We start from the raw sequence: 16,903 nt of genomic DNA on the forward strand, positions 1-16,903 counted from the left end.
AGTTTCGTCGTCTGTGGTTTGGCGCGGTAAACACTACATGTCGTAATTTTAGAGGCGTCAATTTGCCGCTTAGAAACGTATGCGGTTGTTAGTGGAAGGAATGCGGAAAAAAATAGAATTGCTGTCTATGTGAATGCATGCGTTCGCAAGCACATGCGTTTGCTTGCGTTTGTAAACGCATGCATTGCACCACAGGAAAACATGTCTAGACACTGATTAGCCACCCCCCAATACAAACTGATAAAGGGAGGGAGTGGACATTTACAGGTCACTACTCAGCAGACAGAGAAGCTTTCCAGATGCAGCAGAGCAGACACAGGAAGGAATCTACACTCTGAAGAATGTGAGTATATCCTAGCCAATGTCTTTATTTTCAATTTTCTGTCTCTACATGTCCTAATTTCTGCCATTTTTTTCTTTCTGCATGCATCAGAATGTCATCTTCTTCTGAGGAGGAGCAACGTCCTGGGCCTGCACAAGCCAAACATGTCAGTGAAGTGAGTGCTCACCTCCTCAGAATGGTAAGTATTCACTGTCACATCTACACGTGACAATTTTTTTTTCCTTTTTTTAGAGCACTTCTTCCACTGCGGCAGAGGCTGAGCACGAGCAGCGGGTTCACGGTCGGGTGGCAAGGCGTGTAAGTATAACTGGCTGACTGTTTATTGTATCCTCACTTTACTATTCTTGAATCTTCCTTTCTTTACTTTCCTCTTTCTTTACATTTTTCTTCGGGACTCTTTTTCTCTTTCTTGACTTTCAATGTTCATGCCAGTTTTCTGTCTCTGTTTTTTCTTTCTTTTCCTTATGTTACTGTCTCCAAACTTAATGTCTTTATTTATTTTTTTAGGTTCCAGAACAGGATGAGGACCTCATTGAAAATGACCTTCTTATCTCCCTGGTCCATGAGCGAGTCCCGTTGTGGGACACCCGGGTTCCGCAGCACTCGGACAACGTGGCGATCCGGTGGCTATGGAATGAGGTGGCCAAAGCGATGTGGGATGGCTGGGACAACGCCCTGACTAGGGTCCGAAATGCATTTTGTAAGTATTGCAATGTGGTGTGCTGCTGCAGTGACCTTGGCCGGGATCACACAACTGGGTGTGATGAGAGAGTTTCTCTCATCATACACAGTTGTGTGATCACTGTCAAAAGTGCATTGTCTAACCATTGTTGTTTTTTTTTCAACAGTGCTCAAAGTCAAAACACGTTGGTGTTCGATGAAGGACCGCTTCAACAAGAACCTTCGTCAAGAGAGCCGTGTTCCCAATGGTTCTAGAGCAAGGATCCGAAAATATAAATACCACCGCATTCCGGCATTTTTGAGACCGCTCCTTGCCCAGAGAGCGTGAGTATTTTTTCGGTGTATTAGGTTGTGTTGTATTGCCATAATCTGTATGTTTCTATTCCACAGGAGTTGGCGTTTTGTAAATATTTGGTATTAATTTTTTTTTCTTTTTTCACAGCACATGGAGCAGCACTCTTGACCCTGGTTCTGGAGCGATCCTTCATCAGACAGCCACGGACCCGTCCCAGCCATCCAGCAGTGCTGCAGCAAGTGGTCCATCAGGTGTTCCCCTTTCCCAGTTCTCTGCCCCTATTTTTGGGCTCCTCCCGGCAGAGGGCCTCGGACAGGTCACTCATGCCTGAGTTTTTGCACTTGAGCTCGGTTTTTCAAGATGGACTCAAGGCATTGGGTAACCAAATGGATATTGCCATTAGCCACATGAATACACGTATCAAGGAGGTCACCAAAAGCCTTGACCAAGTAAAAGCCGACCTCCAGAGGCCAGCACATCATTTTTTTTAATCAAATTGAACAGGGCATGTCGGAACACCTTACTCCTGATCTCCAGCTTAGTGTCATGCAGGCCTGCAATGCTGCTTACGTGCAGGCTATGCAGCAGAGTCGGTATTTTCAGCAGACAGTGGCGGCATATCCACCTGTGCCTACACTGTCACGCTTGACCTCAATGTCGACCTCTGCTGCATACCACTACACAGCCACCTCCATTCCAAGCACTGCCGGACACCACTACAGCACCACCATCATGCCTAGTGCTGTTGGACAGCCCACCGCCACCACCATAACAACTGCTGCTCCTGCTTGGACCTCCTCCACTGACACCACCATGCAGCAGCAGGACCCTGGCATGGCCTTCTGCTCCACTATGCAGCAGCAGGACCCAGGCATGGCCTTCCGCTCCACCATGCAGCAGCAGCAGGACCCAGGCATGGCCTTCCGCTCCATCATGCAACAGCAGCAGGACCCTGGCATGGCCTTCCAACCGCAACCATGCAGCAGCGGCACAAGGATCCTGACAGTTCGGCCACTATGACCAGGCCGCAATAAATGAGCCTGCCGAGGCTCCCCAGACCGCAGCACCAATCCCAAAAAGGGAAAAAAAAGCCGACCATTTCTATTCCTCCCCCCTCACCTCACAATGTGACTGACATGTCAGGCTTGTCTCACCCTTCTAGTGTGTCTCAGCTCTCTCATGCGTCGAGCCCTATCCCCGATCTGCCAGACCCCAGTAATTTAATTGCCCCTTCTCCTGCCACCCCTGCATTGTCCACAGAGAGTCAAGCTTCACAGCTACATACTGTCCCCCCCCCCCCCCCGTTTCCAGCACTCTACCCCAAGCAGGCACAGTTAATTTTTTTTGGGTGTAAAAAGAAATAATAATAATTTTTTCCCCCAAAAATGTTTGGTTAATTGTGTATTTCGCCGCCGGCAACACACACCGTCAGCCAAATAAAACACTGCGCCGCACACTTTATTTTTTGCCCACCTCATAGCTCCAGTAGCTAGCAAGTACAACACTGCAGCTTCGTGTGTGTTTGGTATAGAGATATGAGGTGGCCAAAAATGTTATACTTGTATTTTCTCCATAATCTCTTCCTTCTGCTTACTCTGTGACTAGTGTTGGACACTGAAGAGAAAATGGCGTCAATACAAAGCAGAACTATACTCAACAGGTCATGTGTCCAAATACTCATTAGTTAGGACACCTGTCCTGGTGAGTAGAGAACTGCCTTGTATGATAACCTCCATTTTCTATTCTGTGTATGTAATCTATTTCATACAAAGTGAAGGGACGATGGAGGTCATACAAGGCATATCTATACTCACCTGGACATGTGTCAGAAATAGTGAATTCATGAGGCTGTTATATGTGCATCATGAATTCATTATTTCTGACACCTGACTTGGTGAATATAGATCTGTTTTGTATTAAACAGCCATCGTCTCTTCAGTCTGCGTCCAATAGATACTGCAGAACAGAATCAGGACGCAAAGACATCAACAACCTTACCACTAACAACCTAAGTGGTTTGTAGAGCAAATACATAAGAGACATGGTCAAGATAACAAAAAAAAAGTTTATTAACAACAAAATATTAGTAACATTTAAAACATAACTGGTACAGACCAAAACCCAACAGGACATTTTACACAATATTGCGGTGAACAAACACGTGAGCACTGCTACAATGGTGCACAGGTAGGTTCCCACACATTAATACCATAAATGTAAATAAACCTGGCACTCAACATCAATGTATGTAGCTTGAAAATTTATTGCGTAGCACCAACAAAAACGTTTCGGTCTTATTCGACCTTCTTCAGTTACGTACTTATGGAAAATTGCGTGTCACTTCGTGAAAAATGTCCAGTAGGTCTGGTTGGAGTCACTGGGATGCCAGTGCCCTGCTCTTGGGGTGGGCTGAGAGCTGTATACGTCCGGAGCTTGACGCGGTGTCCACCGCTAGTCAGCGAATGTGCCGGCGGGCCAGGTTTATTTACATTTATTTTGCACAATATTGTCCTGCCATGCCACACGTCCAATAGTTTAAGCAAGTCCACAGAACACAATGGTATTATGTATATATACACGTGCCAACGTAGATAAAAAATGAATAAAAATACCATATAAAAGTGACCAGTGCGCTGTGGAAGGTTTAGTGGAAAAACCACTTAGCAAGAGATCAGTACAACCATAACCAGTATACAGATTAAAGTAAGATGTAACACCAGACAGGGAATATATTTAAATAACGCCTTTATTCAATATAAGTGGCAAATAATTGTATATTTTAAAATATAAGAAAGTATGCACGAGGACAAAAAAATTCCATATGTTACAAAAAAAAAAAAAAAAAAAAAAAATTTTTGAAACACAGTAGAAAACAATGATTAAAACATCATACAAAATATAAAAATTAAAAAGGCAAGCTGACCCCACCGGTATCTGTATATATAGCCGAGGGTGTGGCCCCCAAAAAATAGATTTAGACTAGACAGGTGACAATCTATGTATAGAATAATGTAGACAAAAAGATATATATACGTGTATGTATATTCAGACTGCACAAGCCAAAGTGCAAAGTGCAAGGAAGAAAGTAAAAAAATATATAAAGATATAAACCTAAGGGTACCCGTGGTACCACAGATATGTGATGCCCAACACTAAAGTGCAATATGTGCAAAACAGGTGACAAGGTAATCACACCATACAATTCATCTGGTCCCACTCCAATTGCAGTGTAAGTGAATAAATCCAAAAATACCTAAGTGCAAATAAGCCAAAATGTGGCAACGGAAGATGCAATCTGTCCTATATCTCCTTGATACAAGCCACCAACTGAACACTCTCTGTTCAAATAGGGTCGATAACCGTCACTTATATAGACAGATGGCCAAGAAAATAATAGTCACCACACTGTCTGAGCATACAAAATCACAGAGGGAGCACACTATACCTTAATAACTTAGACCGGATTAGCGGGGTCAGCTAGGTCCTCCTGCAAACGCGCCCCGACGCGCGTTTCGGATAGTGATCCTTCGTCAGGGGAATATGGAATTTTTTTGTCCTCGTGCATACTTTCTTATATTTTAAAATATACAATTATTTGCCACTTATATTGAATAAAGGCGTTATTTAAATATATTCCCTGTCTGGTGTTACATCTTACTTTAATCTGTATACTGGTTATGGTTGTACTGACCACACGTCCAATAGTAGAATCAAAAAAGGCAGCAAATTGGTCCCGCATGTGGCCAAATTCAGCAGTTGACCACAGCGGATGATGCTGTTAATCTGGCAATGGGTTTGCAACTGGTTCATCCAGTTCAATGTTGGGTCGCTCCTTAGCCATTATGTAATTGTGGAGAACCACACAGGCTTTGACCACCTCATCGACTGTCTCCATTTTTAGATTAATGGCTGTTGCAAGAATGCGCCATTTTGAGACTAGAATCCCAAAGGTACACTCTACTGTTCTTCGGGCCCTGGTCAGTCTGCAGTTATAGATCCTTTTAGTGTGGTTCAACTCCCGACTGGAATTTGGTTTCAGTAGGTTTTCACACATCTGAAAGGCCTCATCCCCAATCATAACAAATGGCATCGGTGGGCCTTCAGTGTTTGGGAGAAGTCGTGGCCGTGGAAAATTAACATTTTTGCCATACACACGACGGCCCATATCCGAGTTCTTGAAAGTCTGGGAATCGTTGCCACGACCAAAAGCTCCAATGTCCACGGCGAGGAAGCAACAGTCCGCATCTGCTATTGCCATGAGCACAACAGAAAAATATTTTTTGGAGTTGAAGTACTCCGATCCTGTTCTGGCTGGTTTGATAATGCGGATGTGCTTTCCATCCACTGCACCCAAACAGTTGGGGAAATCACACACACTCCAGAATTTCTTTGCAATTCCCATCCACATGTCCTCGGTGGGTAGGGGTATAAACTCATCCCGGAGAACATTCCACAAAGCCCGGCAGGTGTCTGCAACTATTCCGGACAGGGTGGAAATTCCAAGCCGGTATTGGAAGTGGAGGGATGATAAGCTCTCTCCGGTTGCCAGAAATCTGTAATAAAAAATAAATTACAATCAATTCTACTTATGGTGTTGTTCTGCTAAAGACATAAAGGAAAATACAAAGAATTCATGTCAGACCAACAAAAATTATGACTGGCATTTGTTTAGAATTCTTACGTACATTAATGTAACCAGCAGATGTGTTGTGAATTCTGTGGCAGAGCTCCCTCCTGTGGTCACAAGTGGTACTTCGGCTGGTTCTCTCTGTGAGCTTCCGTTGGTGGAGGAAAGTGGTACTGCGGCTTCTGAGTTTCCTTCCTCAGGTGATGTGGTGAAGTCGTTAGGTGCTGCTCTATTTAACTCCACCTAGTGCTTTGATCCTGGCCTCCAGTCAATGTTCTAGTATTGGACCTGTTTCCTCCTGGATCGTTCCTGTGGCCTGCTGCTCTGCATAGCTAAGTTCCTCTTTGCTTTTTGTTTGCTGTTTTTTTCTGTCCAGCTTGTCAATTTGTTTTTTTGCTGCTTGCTGGAAGCTCTGGGACGCAGAGGGTGTACCTCCGTGCCGTTAGTTCGGTACGGAGGGTTTTTTGCCCACTTTGCGTGGTTTTTGTAGGGTTTTGTGTTGACCGCAAAGTTACCTTTCCTATCCTCGCTCTGTTCAGAAAGTTGGGCCTCCCTTTGCTAAATCTATTTCATCTCTACTTTTGTCTTTTCATCTTAACTCACAGTCATTATATGTGGGGGCTGCCTTTTCCTTTGGGGTATTTCTCTGAGGCAAGGTAGGCTTATTTTCTATCTTCAGGCTAGCTAGTTTCTCAGGCCGTGCCGAGTTGCATAGGGAGCGTTAGGCGCAATCCACGGCTGCCTTTAGTGTGGTTGGAGAGGATTAGGGATTGCGGTCAACAGAGTTCCCACCTCTCAGAGCTCGTTCTTGTTTTTTGGGTTATTGCCAGGTCACTGTATGTGCGCTGACCTCTATGTCCATTGTGGTACTGAATTACCTTTCATAACAGTACTGGAGGCCCAAACTACTAATGATTCCCAATAGAGGGAAAAAAGAAGTTCTGAGACCATTTTTTTTTCTTTGCACTGTGTTTTGCCTTTTTTTTCCCCTAGACATTTGGGTGGTTCAGGACACAGGTGTAGCAATGGACATTAAAGGTCTGTCTTCATGTGTGGATCAGCTCACGGCAAGAGTACAAAGTATTCAAGACTTTGTGGTTCAGAATTCTATGTTAGAACCGAGAATTCCTATTCCTGATTTGTTTTTTGGAGATAGAACTAAATTTCTGAGTTTCAAAAATAATTGTAAACTATTTCTGGCTTTGAAATCTCGCTCCTCTGGTGACCCAGTTCAACAAGTTAGGATCGTTATTTCTGTTTTGCGTGGCGACCCTCAGGACTGGGCATTTTCTCTTGCGTCAGGAGATCCTGCATTAAGTAATATCGATGCATTTTTCCTGGCGCTCGGATTGCTGTACGGTGAGCCTAATTCTGTGGATCAGGCAGAGAAGAATTTGCTGGCTCTGTGTCAGGGTCAGGATGAAATAGAGGTATATTGTCAGAAATTTAGAAAGTGGTCCGTACTCACTCAGTGGAATGAAGGTGCGCTCGCAGCTATTTTCAGAAAAGGTCTCTCTGAAGCCCTTAAGGATGTCATGGTGGGATTTCCTATGCCTGCTGGTCTGAATGAGTCTATGTCTTTGGCCATTCAGATCGGTCGACGCTTGCGCGAGCGTAAATCTGTGCACCTTTTGGCGGTATTACCTGAGCTTAAACCTGAGCCTATGCAGTGCGATAGTACTTTGACCAGAGTTGAACGGCAAGAACACAGACGTCTGAATGGGCTGTGTTTCTACTGTGGTGATTCCACTCATGCTATCTCTGATTGTCCTAAGCGCAGTAAGCGGTTCGCTAGGTCTGCCACCATTGGTACGGTACAGTCAAAATTTCTTCTGTCTGTTACCTTGATCTGCTCTTTGTCATCGTATTCTGTCATGGCATTTGTGGACTCAGGCGCTGCTCTGAATTTGATGGACTTGGAGTATGCTAGGCGTTGTGGGTTTTTCTTGGAGCCCTTGCAGTGTCCTATTCCATTGAGAGGAATTGATGCTACGCCTTTGGCCAAGAAAAAGCCTCAGTACTGGACCCAGCTGACCATGTGCATGGCTCCTGCACATCAGGAGGTTATTCGCTTTCTGGTGTTGCATAATCTGCATGATGTGGTCGTGTTGGGGTTGCCATGGCTACAAGTCCATAATCCAGTATTAGATTGGAAATCCATGTCTGTGTCCAGCTGGGGTTGTCAGGGGGTACATGGTGATGTCCCATTTCTGACTATTTCGTCATCCACCCCTTCTGAGGTTCCTGAGTTCTTGTCTGATTACCGGGATTTATTTGATGAGCCCAAGTCTGATACCCTACCTCCGCATAGGGATTGTGATTGTGCTATCGATTTGATTCCTGGTAGTAAATTCCCAAAAGGTCAACTGTTTAATTTATCTGTGCCTGAGCACGCCGCTATGCGGAGTTATGTGAAGGAGTCTTTGGAGAAGGGGCATATTCGCCCGTCATCGTCGCCATTAGGAGCAGGGTTCTTTTTTGTAGCCAAGAAGGATGGTTCACTGAGACCTTGTATAGATTACCGCCTTCTAAATAAGATCACGGTTAAATTTCAGTACCCCTTGCCGTTGTTATCTGATTTGTTTGCTCTGATTAAGGGAGCTAGTTGGTTCACCAAGATAGATCTTCGTGGTGCGTATAATCTTGTGCGTATTAAGCGAGGCGATGAGTGGAAAACTGCATTTAATACGCCCGAGGGCCATTTTGAGTATCTAGTAATGCCATTCGGACTTGCCAATGCTCCATCAGTGTTTCAGTCCTTTATGCATGACATCTTCCGAGAGTACCTGGATAAATTCCTGATTGTGTACTTAGATGACATTTTGATCTTCTCGGATGATTGGGAGTCTCATGTGAAGCAGGTCAGAACGGTGTTTCAGGTCCTGCGTGCTAATTCTTTGTTTGGGAAGGGATCAAAGTGTCTCTTTGGTGTTCAGAAGGTTTAATTTTTGGGGTTCATCTTTTCCCCTTCTACTATAGAGCTGGACCCTGTTAAGGTCCAAGCCATCCATAATTGGACTCAGCCGACATCTCTGAAAAGTCTGCAAAAGTTCCTGGGCTTTGCTAATTTTTATCGTCGCTTCATCTGCAATTTTTCTAGTATTGCTAAACCATTGACCGATTTGACCAAGAAAGGTGCTGATTTGGTCAATTGGTCTTCTGCTGCGGTGGAAGCTTTTCAAGAGTTGAAGCGTCGTTTTTCTTCTGCCCCTGTGTTGTGTCAACCAGATGTTTCGCTTCCGTTCCAGGTCGAGGTTGATGCTTCTGAGATTGGAGCAGGGGCTGTTTTGTCGCAGAGAAGTTCTGATTGCTCGGTGATGAAACCATGTGCCTTCTTTTCCAGGAAGTTTTCGCCTGCTGAGCGAAATTATGATGTGGGCAATCGAGAGTTGCTGGCCATGAAGTGGGCATTCGAGGAGTGGCGTCATTGGCTTGAAGGAGCTAAGCATCGCGTGGTGGTCTTGACTGATCATAAGAACTTGACTTATCTCGAGTCCGCCAAGCGGTTGAATCCTAGACAAGCTCGTTGGTCGTTGTTTTTTGCCCGTTTTGACTTTGTGATTTCATACCTTCCGGGCTCTAAAAATGTGAAGGCGGATGCTCTGTCTAGGAGTTTTGTGCCCGACTCTCCGGGTGTATCTGAGCCGGCGGGTATCCTCAAAGAGGGAGTAATTGTGTCTGCCATCTCCCCTGATTTGCGGCGGGTGCTGCAAAAATTTCAGGCTAATAAACCTGATCGTTGCCCAGCGGAGAAACTGTTTGTCCCTGATAGGTGGACGAATAAAGTTATCTCTGAGGTTCATTGTTCGGTGTTGGCTGGTCATCCTGGAATCTTTGGTACCAGAGAGTTAGTGGCTAGATCCTTTTGGTGGCCATCTCTGTCGCGGGATGTGCGTACTTTTGTGCAGTCCTGTGGGATTTGTGCTCGGGCTAAGCCCTGCTGTTCTCGTGCCAGTGGGTTGCTTTTGCCCTTGCCGGTCCCGAAGAGGCCTTGGACACATATCTCTATGGATTTTATTTCAGATCTTCCCGTCTCTCAAAAGATGTCAGTCATTTGGGTGGTCTGTGATCGCTTCTCTAAGATGGTCCATTTGGTACCCTTGTCTAAATTGCCTTCCTCCTCTGATTTGGTGCCATTGTTTTTCCAGCATGTGGTTCGTTTACATGGCATTCCAGAGAATATCGTGTCTGACAGAGGTTCCCAGTTTGTTTCGAGGTTTTGGCGAGCCTTTTGTGGTAGGATGGGCATTGACTTGTCTTTTTCCTCGGCTTTCCATCCTCAGACTAATGGCCAGACCGAACGAACCAATCAGACCTTGGAAACATATCTGAGATGCTTTGTTTCTGCTGATCAGGATGACTGGGTGTCCTTTTTGCCTTTGGCTGAGTTCGCCCTTAATAATCGGGCCAGCTCGGCTACCTTGGTTTCACCGTTTTTCTGCAACTCTGGGTTCCATCCTCGTTTCTCTTCAGGGCAGGTTGAGTCTTCGGACTGTCCTGGTGTAGATACTGTGGTGGACAGGTTGCAGCAGATTTGGACTCATGTAGTGGACAATTTGACTTTGTCCCAGGAGAAGGCTCAACGTTTCGCTAATCACAGACGCTGTGTGGGTCCCCGACTTCGGGTTGGGGACTTGGTTTGGTTATCTTCTCGTCATATTCCTATGAAGGTTTCCTCTCCTAAGTTTAAACCTCGTTTTATTGGTCCGTATAGGATTTCTGAGGTGCTTAATCCTGTGTCTTTTCGTCTGACCCTTCCAGATTCTTTTTCCATACATAACGTATTCCATAGGTCATTGTTGCGGAGATACGTGGCACCTATGGTTCCATCTGTTGATCCTCCTGCCCCGGTTTTGGTGGAGGGGGAGTTGGAGTATATTGTGGAGAAGATTTTGGATTCTCGTGTTTCAAGACGGAAACTCCAGTATCTGGTTAAGTGGAAGGGTTATGCTCAGGAAGATAATTCCTGGGTCTTTGCCTCTGATGTCCATGCTCCCGATCTTGTTCGTGCCTTTCATATGGCTCATCCTGGTCGTCCTGGGAGCTCTGGTGAGGGTTCGGTGACCCCTCCTCAAGTGGGGGGGTACTGTTGTGAATTCTGTGGCAGAGCTCCCTCCTGTGGTCACAAGTGGTACTTCGGCTGGTTCTCTCTGTGAGCTTCCGTTGGTGGAGGAAAGTGGTACTGTGGCTTCTGAGTTTCCTTCCTCAGGTGATGTGGTGAAGTCGTTAGGTGCTGCTCTATTTAACTCCACCTAGTGCTTTGATCCTGGCCTCCAGTCAATGTTCTAGTATTGGACCTGTTTCCTCCTGGATCGTTCCTGTGGCCTGCTGCTCTGCATAGCTAAGTTCCTCTTTGCTTTTAGTTTGCTGTTTTTTTTTCTGTCCAGCTTGTCAATTTGTTTTTTGCTGCTTGCTGGAAGCTCTGGGATGCAGAGGGTGTACCTCCGTGCCGTTAGTTCGGTACGGAGGGTCTTTTTGCCCCCGTTGCGTGGTTTTTGTAGGGTTTTGTGTTGACCGCAAAGTTACCTTTCCTATCCTCGCTCTGTTCAGAAAGTTGGGCCTCCCTTTGCTAAATCTATTTAATCTCTACGTTTGTCTTTTCATCTTAACTCACAGTCATTATATGTGGGGGCTGCCTTTTCCTTTGGGGTATTTCTCTGAGGCAAGGTAGGCTTATTTTCTATCTTCAGGCTAGCTAGTTTCTCAGGCCGTGCCGAGTTGCATAGGGAGCGTTAGGCGCAATCCACGGCTGCCTTTAGTGTGGTTGGAGAGGATTAGGGATTGCGGTCAACAGAGTTCCCACGTCTCAGAGCTCGTTCTTGTTTTTTGGGTTATTGCCAGGTCACTGTATGTGCGCTGACCTCTATGTCCATTGTGGTACTGAATTACCTTTCATAACACAGATGTTCCTCTGCTGGAATCACTCTACGGAGCTGGGTGTCCTGTCTCCGGATGGCTCCTTGGACACGACCAAGCAAATCCCGAAAAGAGTCTTGCGACATCCTGGTATATTCCGGGAATTTGTCCGGGTTGGCATTGCAGCGCTGGGGTCCTGGGTTCTAATCCCACCCAGGACAACATCTGCAAAGAGTTTGTATGTTCTCTCCGTATTTGTGTGGGTTTCCTCCGGGTACTCCGGTTTCCTCCCACATTCCAAAGACATACTGATAGGGAATTTAGATTGTGAGCCCCAACGAGGACAGTGATGATAATGTGTGCAAAACTGTAAAGCGCTGCAGAATATGTTCGCGCTATATAAAAATAAAGATTATTATTATTAAGCTCGCCATATAGCGTGTGATAGGCTCCACGGCTATCCTGGAGTTCAATATTGGGGTGTCTCCAAAAACACCTACGCCGTGTCCTTCTCCGTCTTTCGCGATTTCTGTGTTGCTCCCAAGCAAACGCACAGGCAAGAAACAGCTTGATGCTTAAATCCAGGTTGAAATAAAAGCTCTCCATGCGAAGATCCATCATGACACAGGATACAGTAGCACACTATTAAGATTTCAGCAGTCCTAGGGTCTATATATACGAGGGGCGATCCAAAAGTAATGATAATCAATACTAAACAAAATGAATATAGTCAAATTTTTTTTTTTTTTTTTTACATAGTCTCCTAACAAGTCTATACATTTAGTCCATCTCTTTTCTAAACTTAGAATTCCCTTAGAAAAAATTCTTGATCTTGACCCTCAAAAAAATCCCCAACAGCGGTTATCATGTTGCTATTGTCGTCAAATTTCTTGCCCCGGAGGTGTTCCTTGAGTCGAGGAAAGAGAAAGAAGTCACTGGGGGCTAGATCTGGCCAATAGGGGGGGGGGGGGTGTTCCACCCGTTCAAAGCCCGCTTCTTGAATGGTAGCCATGGCAACTGCAGCTTTGTGAGCCGGCGCATTATCTTGGTGAAACAGCACTCCAGCCCGCAGTTTGCCGCGCCTTTTCTCCTTGATAGCCTCCCACAATCTTCTTATTTGTTCTGCGTAGTAGGAGCCCGTAATAGTGGCTCCCTTCTCCAAATAGTCCACCATAATAATTCCTTCAGCGTCCCAAAAAACGGACGCCATAACCTTCCCTGCTGAGCTTGACACTTTGAATTTCTTTGGCGTTGTTTAGTTTCGGGATCAAAGTGGTGGATCCAGGTCTCGTCCATGGTCAAAAAACGTGACAAAAAATTTTCCTTGTCTGCTTGGAACTTTTTGAGATTTGCTATTGAAATGTCAACTCATTTCTTCTTTTGCTCGTCGGTTAACATTTTTGGCACCCAATGCGCAGAGACCTTTCTCATATGCAATTCTTTTGCAAGGATTCGTTGAATACTGCCATATGAGATCCCTGGGACTTCAGCTACATGCCTGATAGTCACTCTTCGATCTGCCAATACAACTTCTTCAACTTTTTTCACGTTTTCTTCATTGAGGGACGTGGATGGGCGTCCTTGACGATGTTCATCTTCCGTCGATGTTCTTCCCAGCTTAAATTCCTTGGCCCAGCATGCAACTGTGGAATATGGAGGAGAAGAGTCCCCCAATGTTTCCACCAAGTCGCTGTGTATGTCTTTGGTAGTCATTTTTTTCAAGCAGAGGTATTTGATGACAGCTCTGAACTCGTTTTTTTCCATTTTGATGTTCACTCCTCGGCAGTTCATATTCAAATGAATGTAGCTCCCGGGAATCGTGGTCTATTTAAGTGATTTTTTTTTCCAGGACTAGTGGGTACCTAAGAGAGAAGAAAACATTTTATTTTAATTTCTGTGTGCAATAGAAATATCCGATTATCATTACTTTTGGATCGCCCCTCGTAGATATCCCATAATATACGCCCTCTGTAGTTCCATTGGTGGTGTCTGGTTATGTAGATTTTTCTCCTGTAAAATTTTCCACCATGCACACAAAAAATGCAAACGCATGACAAAACGCATGGAAAAGCGTGAAAACTCAGCGTTTTATAAACCTAATGCGTTCCCGCATGCGTCTAAAAAACGCTGCGTTTGTACGAGTTTCTATGCGTTTTTTCCTGCACTTGTGGTTGCGGATTAAACACTGCGGATTTGAACGCAAATGTGAAACTAGCCTTACATCAGCAGCATTTTGGAAACAACATTTCTTTTTTTTTAATGAAGGTATAAGGGTTGAAAGTTGACCAGCGAGTTCTCATTTTTGCAACAAAATTTGCTAAATCGTGTTTTTTTTTCTATTTTTTTTTTTATTTTAGGGACCACCTCACATTTGAAGTGACTTTGAGGGGTCTATATGGCGGAAAATACCCAAAGATGATACCATTCTAAAAACTGCACCCCTTATCGTGCTTAAAACCACATTCAATAAGTTTTTTTTAACCCTTTAGGTGTTTCACAGCAGCAGAAGCAACATGGATGGAAAAAATAAACATTTAACGTTTTAGTGACAAATAAAAAAAACAAATGTTGCTAAAAGATCATTTTTATTTTCCCAAGGGTAAAAGGAGAAAGGGGACCACAAAAGCTTTTGTCCTGAGTATGCTGAAACCTCATATGTGTGTGTAAATCACTGTTTGGATGCAAGGCAGGGCTCGGAAGGAGCGCCATTTGACTTTTTGAATGGAAAATTGGCTCCAATCGTTAGTGGACACCATGTCACGTTTGGAGAGACCCTGATGTGCCTAAACATTGGAGCTCCCCCACAAGTGACCCCATTTTGGAAACTAAACCCCCCAAGGAACTTATCTAGATGTGTTGAGCACTTTTTACCCTCAAGTGCTTCACACAAGTTTATAACGCAGAGCCGAAAAAATAAAAAAAAAATTTCCTTAAAAATTATTTTTTTAGCCTGCAATTTTTTTTTTATTTTCACAAGGGTAACAGGAGAAATTGGACTAAAAAAGTAGTCCAGTTTGTCCTGAGTACGCTGTTACCAAAAATTTGGGGGGAGAACCACTGTTTGGGTGCACATCGGGGCTCGGAAGGGAAGTAGTGACTTTTTGGAATGCAGACTTTGATGGAATGGTATGCAGGAGTTATGTTGTGTTTGTAGAGCCCTTGATGTGCCTAAACAGTGTAAACCCCCCAATTATAACCCTAACCCCAACACACGCCTACCCCTAATCCCAACCCTACCCCTAATAGGAAAACTAGGGCAGTGGGGTGATCACCGGGGAAGGGAGGGTTCAGCAGAATGGAGGGAGATCTGTGGAGGGAGATCTGTGGGGCAGGGGGAGATCAGGGGGGCGATCAGTGGGCTGTCAGGTGTGGGTGGGGCTGAGGAGATGCAGAAGGAGATCAAGCCGGCTGCAGCAGCAGGGTGGGGTGATCAGGGGGTGATCACTGGGGGAGGGTGTGATCACTGGGGTAGGGTGTGGACGGTGGGGGAGTGGAGGGCAGCAGAGAGGAGTACCACTGGCGATCGCGGTGAGTATGTGGCAGGGCAACATGCAGGCACCTCGCTGTTCAGCTTCCACGGACGGCGTGAAGCTGGACAGTGAGGCAGCCATTGTTCACTCTACCCTCCACATCTGAATGAAGAGCTAGAGTCACATGGACGCTAGCTCAAATCTGATCTGGGGGTTGGTGACAAAGTGGTCACCAGGGTGATCGTAGCCAAGGGGGGGCAAAGCCACCCCCCGGGCTAAAGTACAAGTCCCCCTGTTCCTGCAGGTCGGGTGAAATTTCAGTTAACCCTTTCACCAAGACCTGCAGGAACGCGATCCCGCCATGATGCATATGCTGTGTCACAGGTCGGATTGGCACTGACTTTCATGACGCAGCATATGCGTCATGGGTCAGGAAGAGGTGAAGTCTCTGAGTTGCCCACCAGGGCTGTGGGGTACCGGGTACCAGGTCCCGTGTTCACAGGGTGATGTCATGGTAGCGGCGACCCGGTCCGTGGCCCTGGGCACCCATGTAAAAGGGGGTTTTGAATAAAGTTTATATTCGTGACGCCACCTGTGGTATTCGGTCAGTGGGGACCGAGGCTGCTTTAAGAGGTCCTCTGGGGTGATGTTATGGCAGCTAGATGGTATACCTTCCCACAGGTGAAGTATATCCGCAGGGCTCCCGGTGTGTAGATGGAAGATGGTGAATGGAGCAGTAAAGAACGAGGACACAGGTTTGCACTCTCTTTACCTGGTTTACTGAAGACTTCAGGCATCCACAGTTCATGGCACCAGACCACAGGGCAGGCAGGGTCCGGCCGGCTTGGAAGCGAATCCAGAGTTCCCCTTTACCAGGAGAAGATGAAAGCCTTCCTCTAGCACAGTGGTGTTGTAGTCCCTTACTGCCTATGGCTTCAGATAAGGTCCTCACCATTTTCGCTGTCCCCCATATAGGATAGGACAATACCTGTATAACAGGTAACTCAAGCCTTTTTACAGGGAATCTATCACGCCCTGGGCTCTGTGTTACTGTGTCTTTAGGTGTGTGTGTGTGTGTGTGTGTGTGTGTAGGACAGGTAACTTGCAGTTCAGCTGTCCTGCCGGTCTCTGCTGTAAGTCCTAGAGTCCCTTACAATCTTGGTGTTCCGGCTACCGGTTATCTGTGCTGCAGAGGGAGGCAGCTTGTTCGCAGCTGGTCTCCCCTGATATCACTCTCCTGTGCTTCGTTCTCCTTCACACTCACTAAAAGATGTCCTTTCCTTCTGTATCTCTGTCCAGGAGCTGCAGCTCTTTCTCGTGGCTGCATGGCTCCTCATACGTTCTTCCAGCTCCAGTCTGCTTCCTGGCACTATATGACTCATTTTCCCTCCAAACCACAATATACATTTAGGGGAGCCACCTAGGAATAGGATCAAAAGCTCCCCCTTTTGGCCTGGAGTGTGAACATGTTGTGTGTATGGTGATTACCTGATAAAAGATATCCTTCATCGCTTCCAAACGTAACATCACTCTCCCTGTGAGGAAAGCAATGTTACTGTGACGACCAGGAGCCTGGGGCGCCACATCTCCTGATCTCGACATGCTTAACATGTCACTCTCCACAAGGAGAA

The 16,903-nt window shown here is 45.7% G+C and overlaps 1 protein-coding gene across 1 annotated transcript in view; it reads left to right on the plus strand.

Moving 5' to 3' along the window:
* The first annotated feature begins 434 nt into the window (after window positions 1-434).
* The window catches only part of LOC138666443 (zinc finger protein 300-like), a 57,350-nt gene continuing 40,881 nt past the window's right edge, over window positions 435-16,903 (plus strand). Inside the window, exons 1-3 of the mRNA XM_069754666.1 lie at window positions 435-521; window positions 575-640; window positions 851-1,043. Coding sequence (XP_069610767.1) covers window positions 435-521; window positions 575-640; window positions 851-1,043 — 346 coding nt within the window. The remainder of the gene's footprint in view (window positions 522-574; window positions 641-850; window positions 1,044-16,903) is intronic.

The sequence above is a fragment of the Ranitomeya imitator genome, chromosome 2, assembly GCF_032444005.1.
Source record: "Ranitomeya imitator isolate aRanImi1 chromosome 2, aRanImi1.pri, whole genome shotgun sequence".
NCBI lineage: Eukaryota > Metazoa > Chordata > Amphibia > Anura > Dendrobatidae > Ranitomeya > Ranitomeya imitator.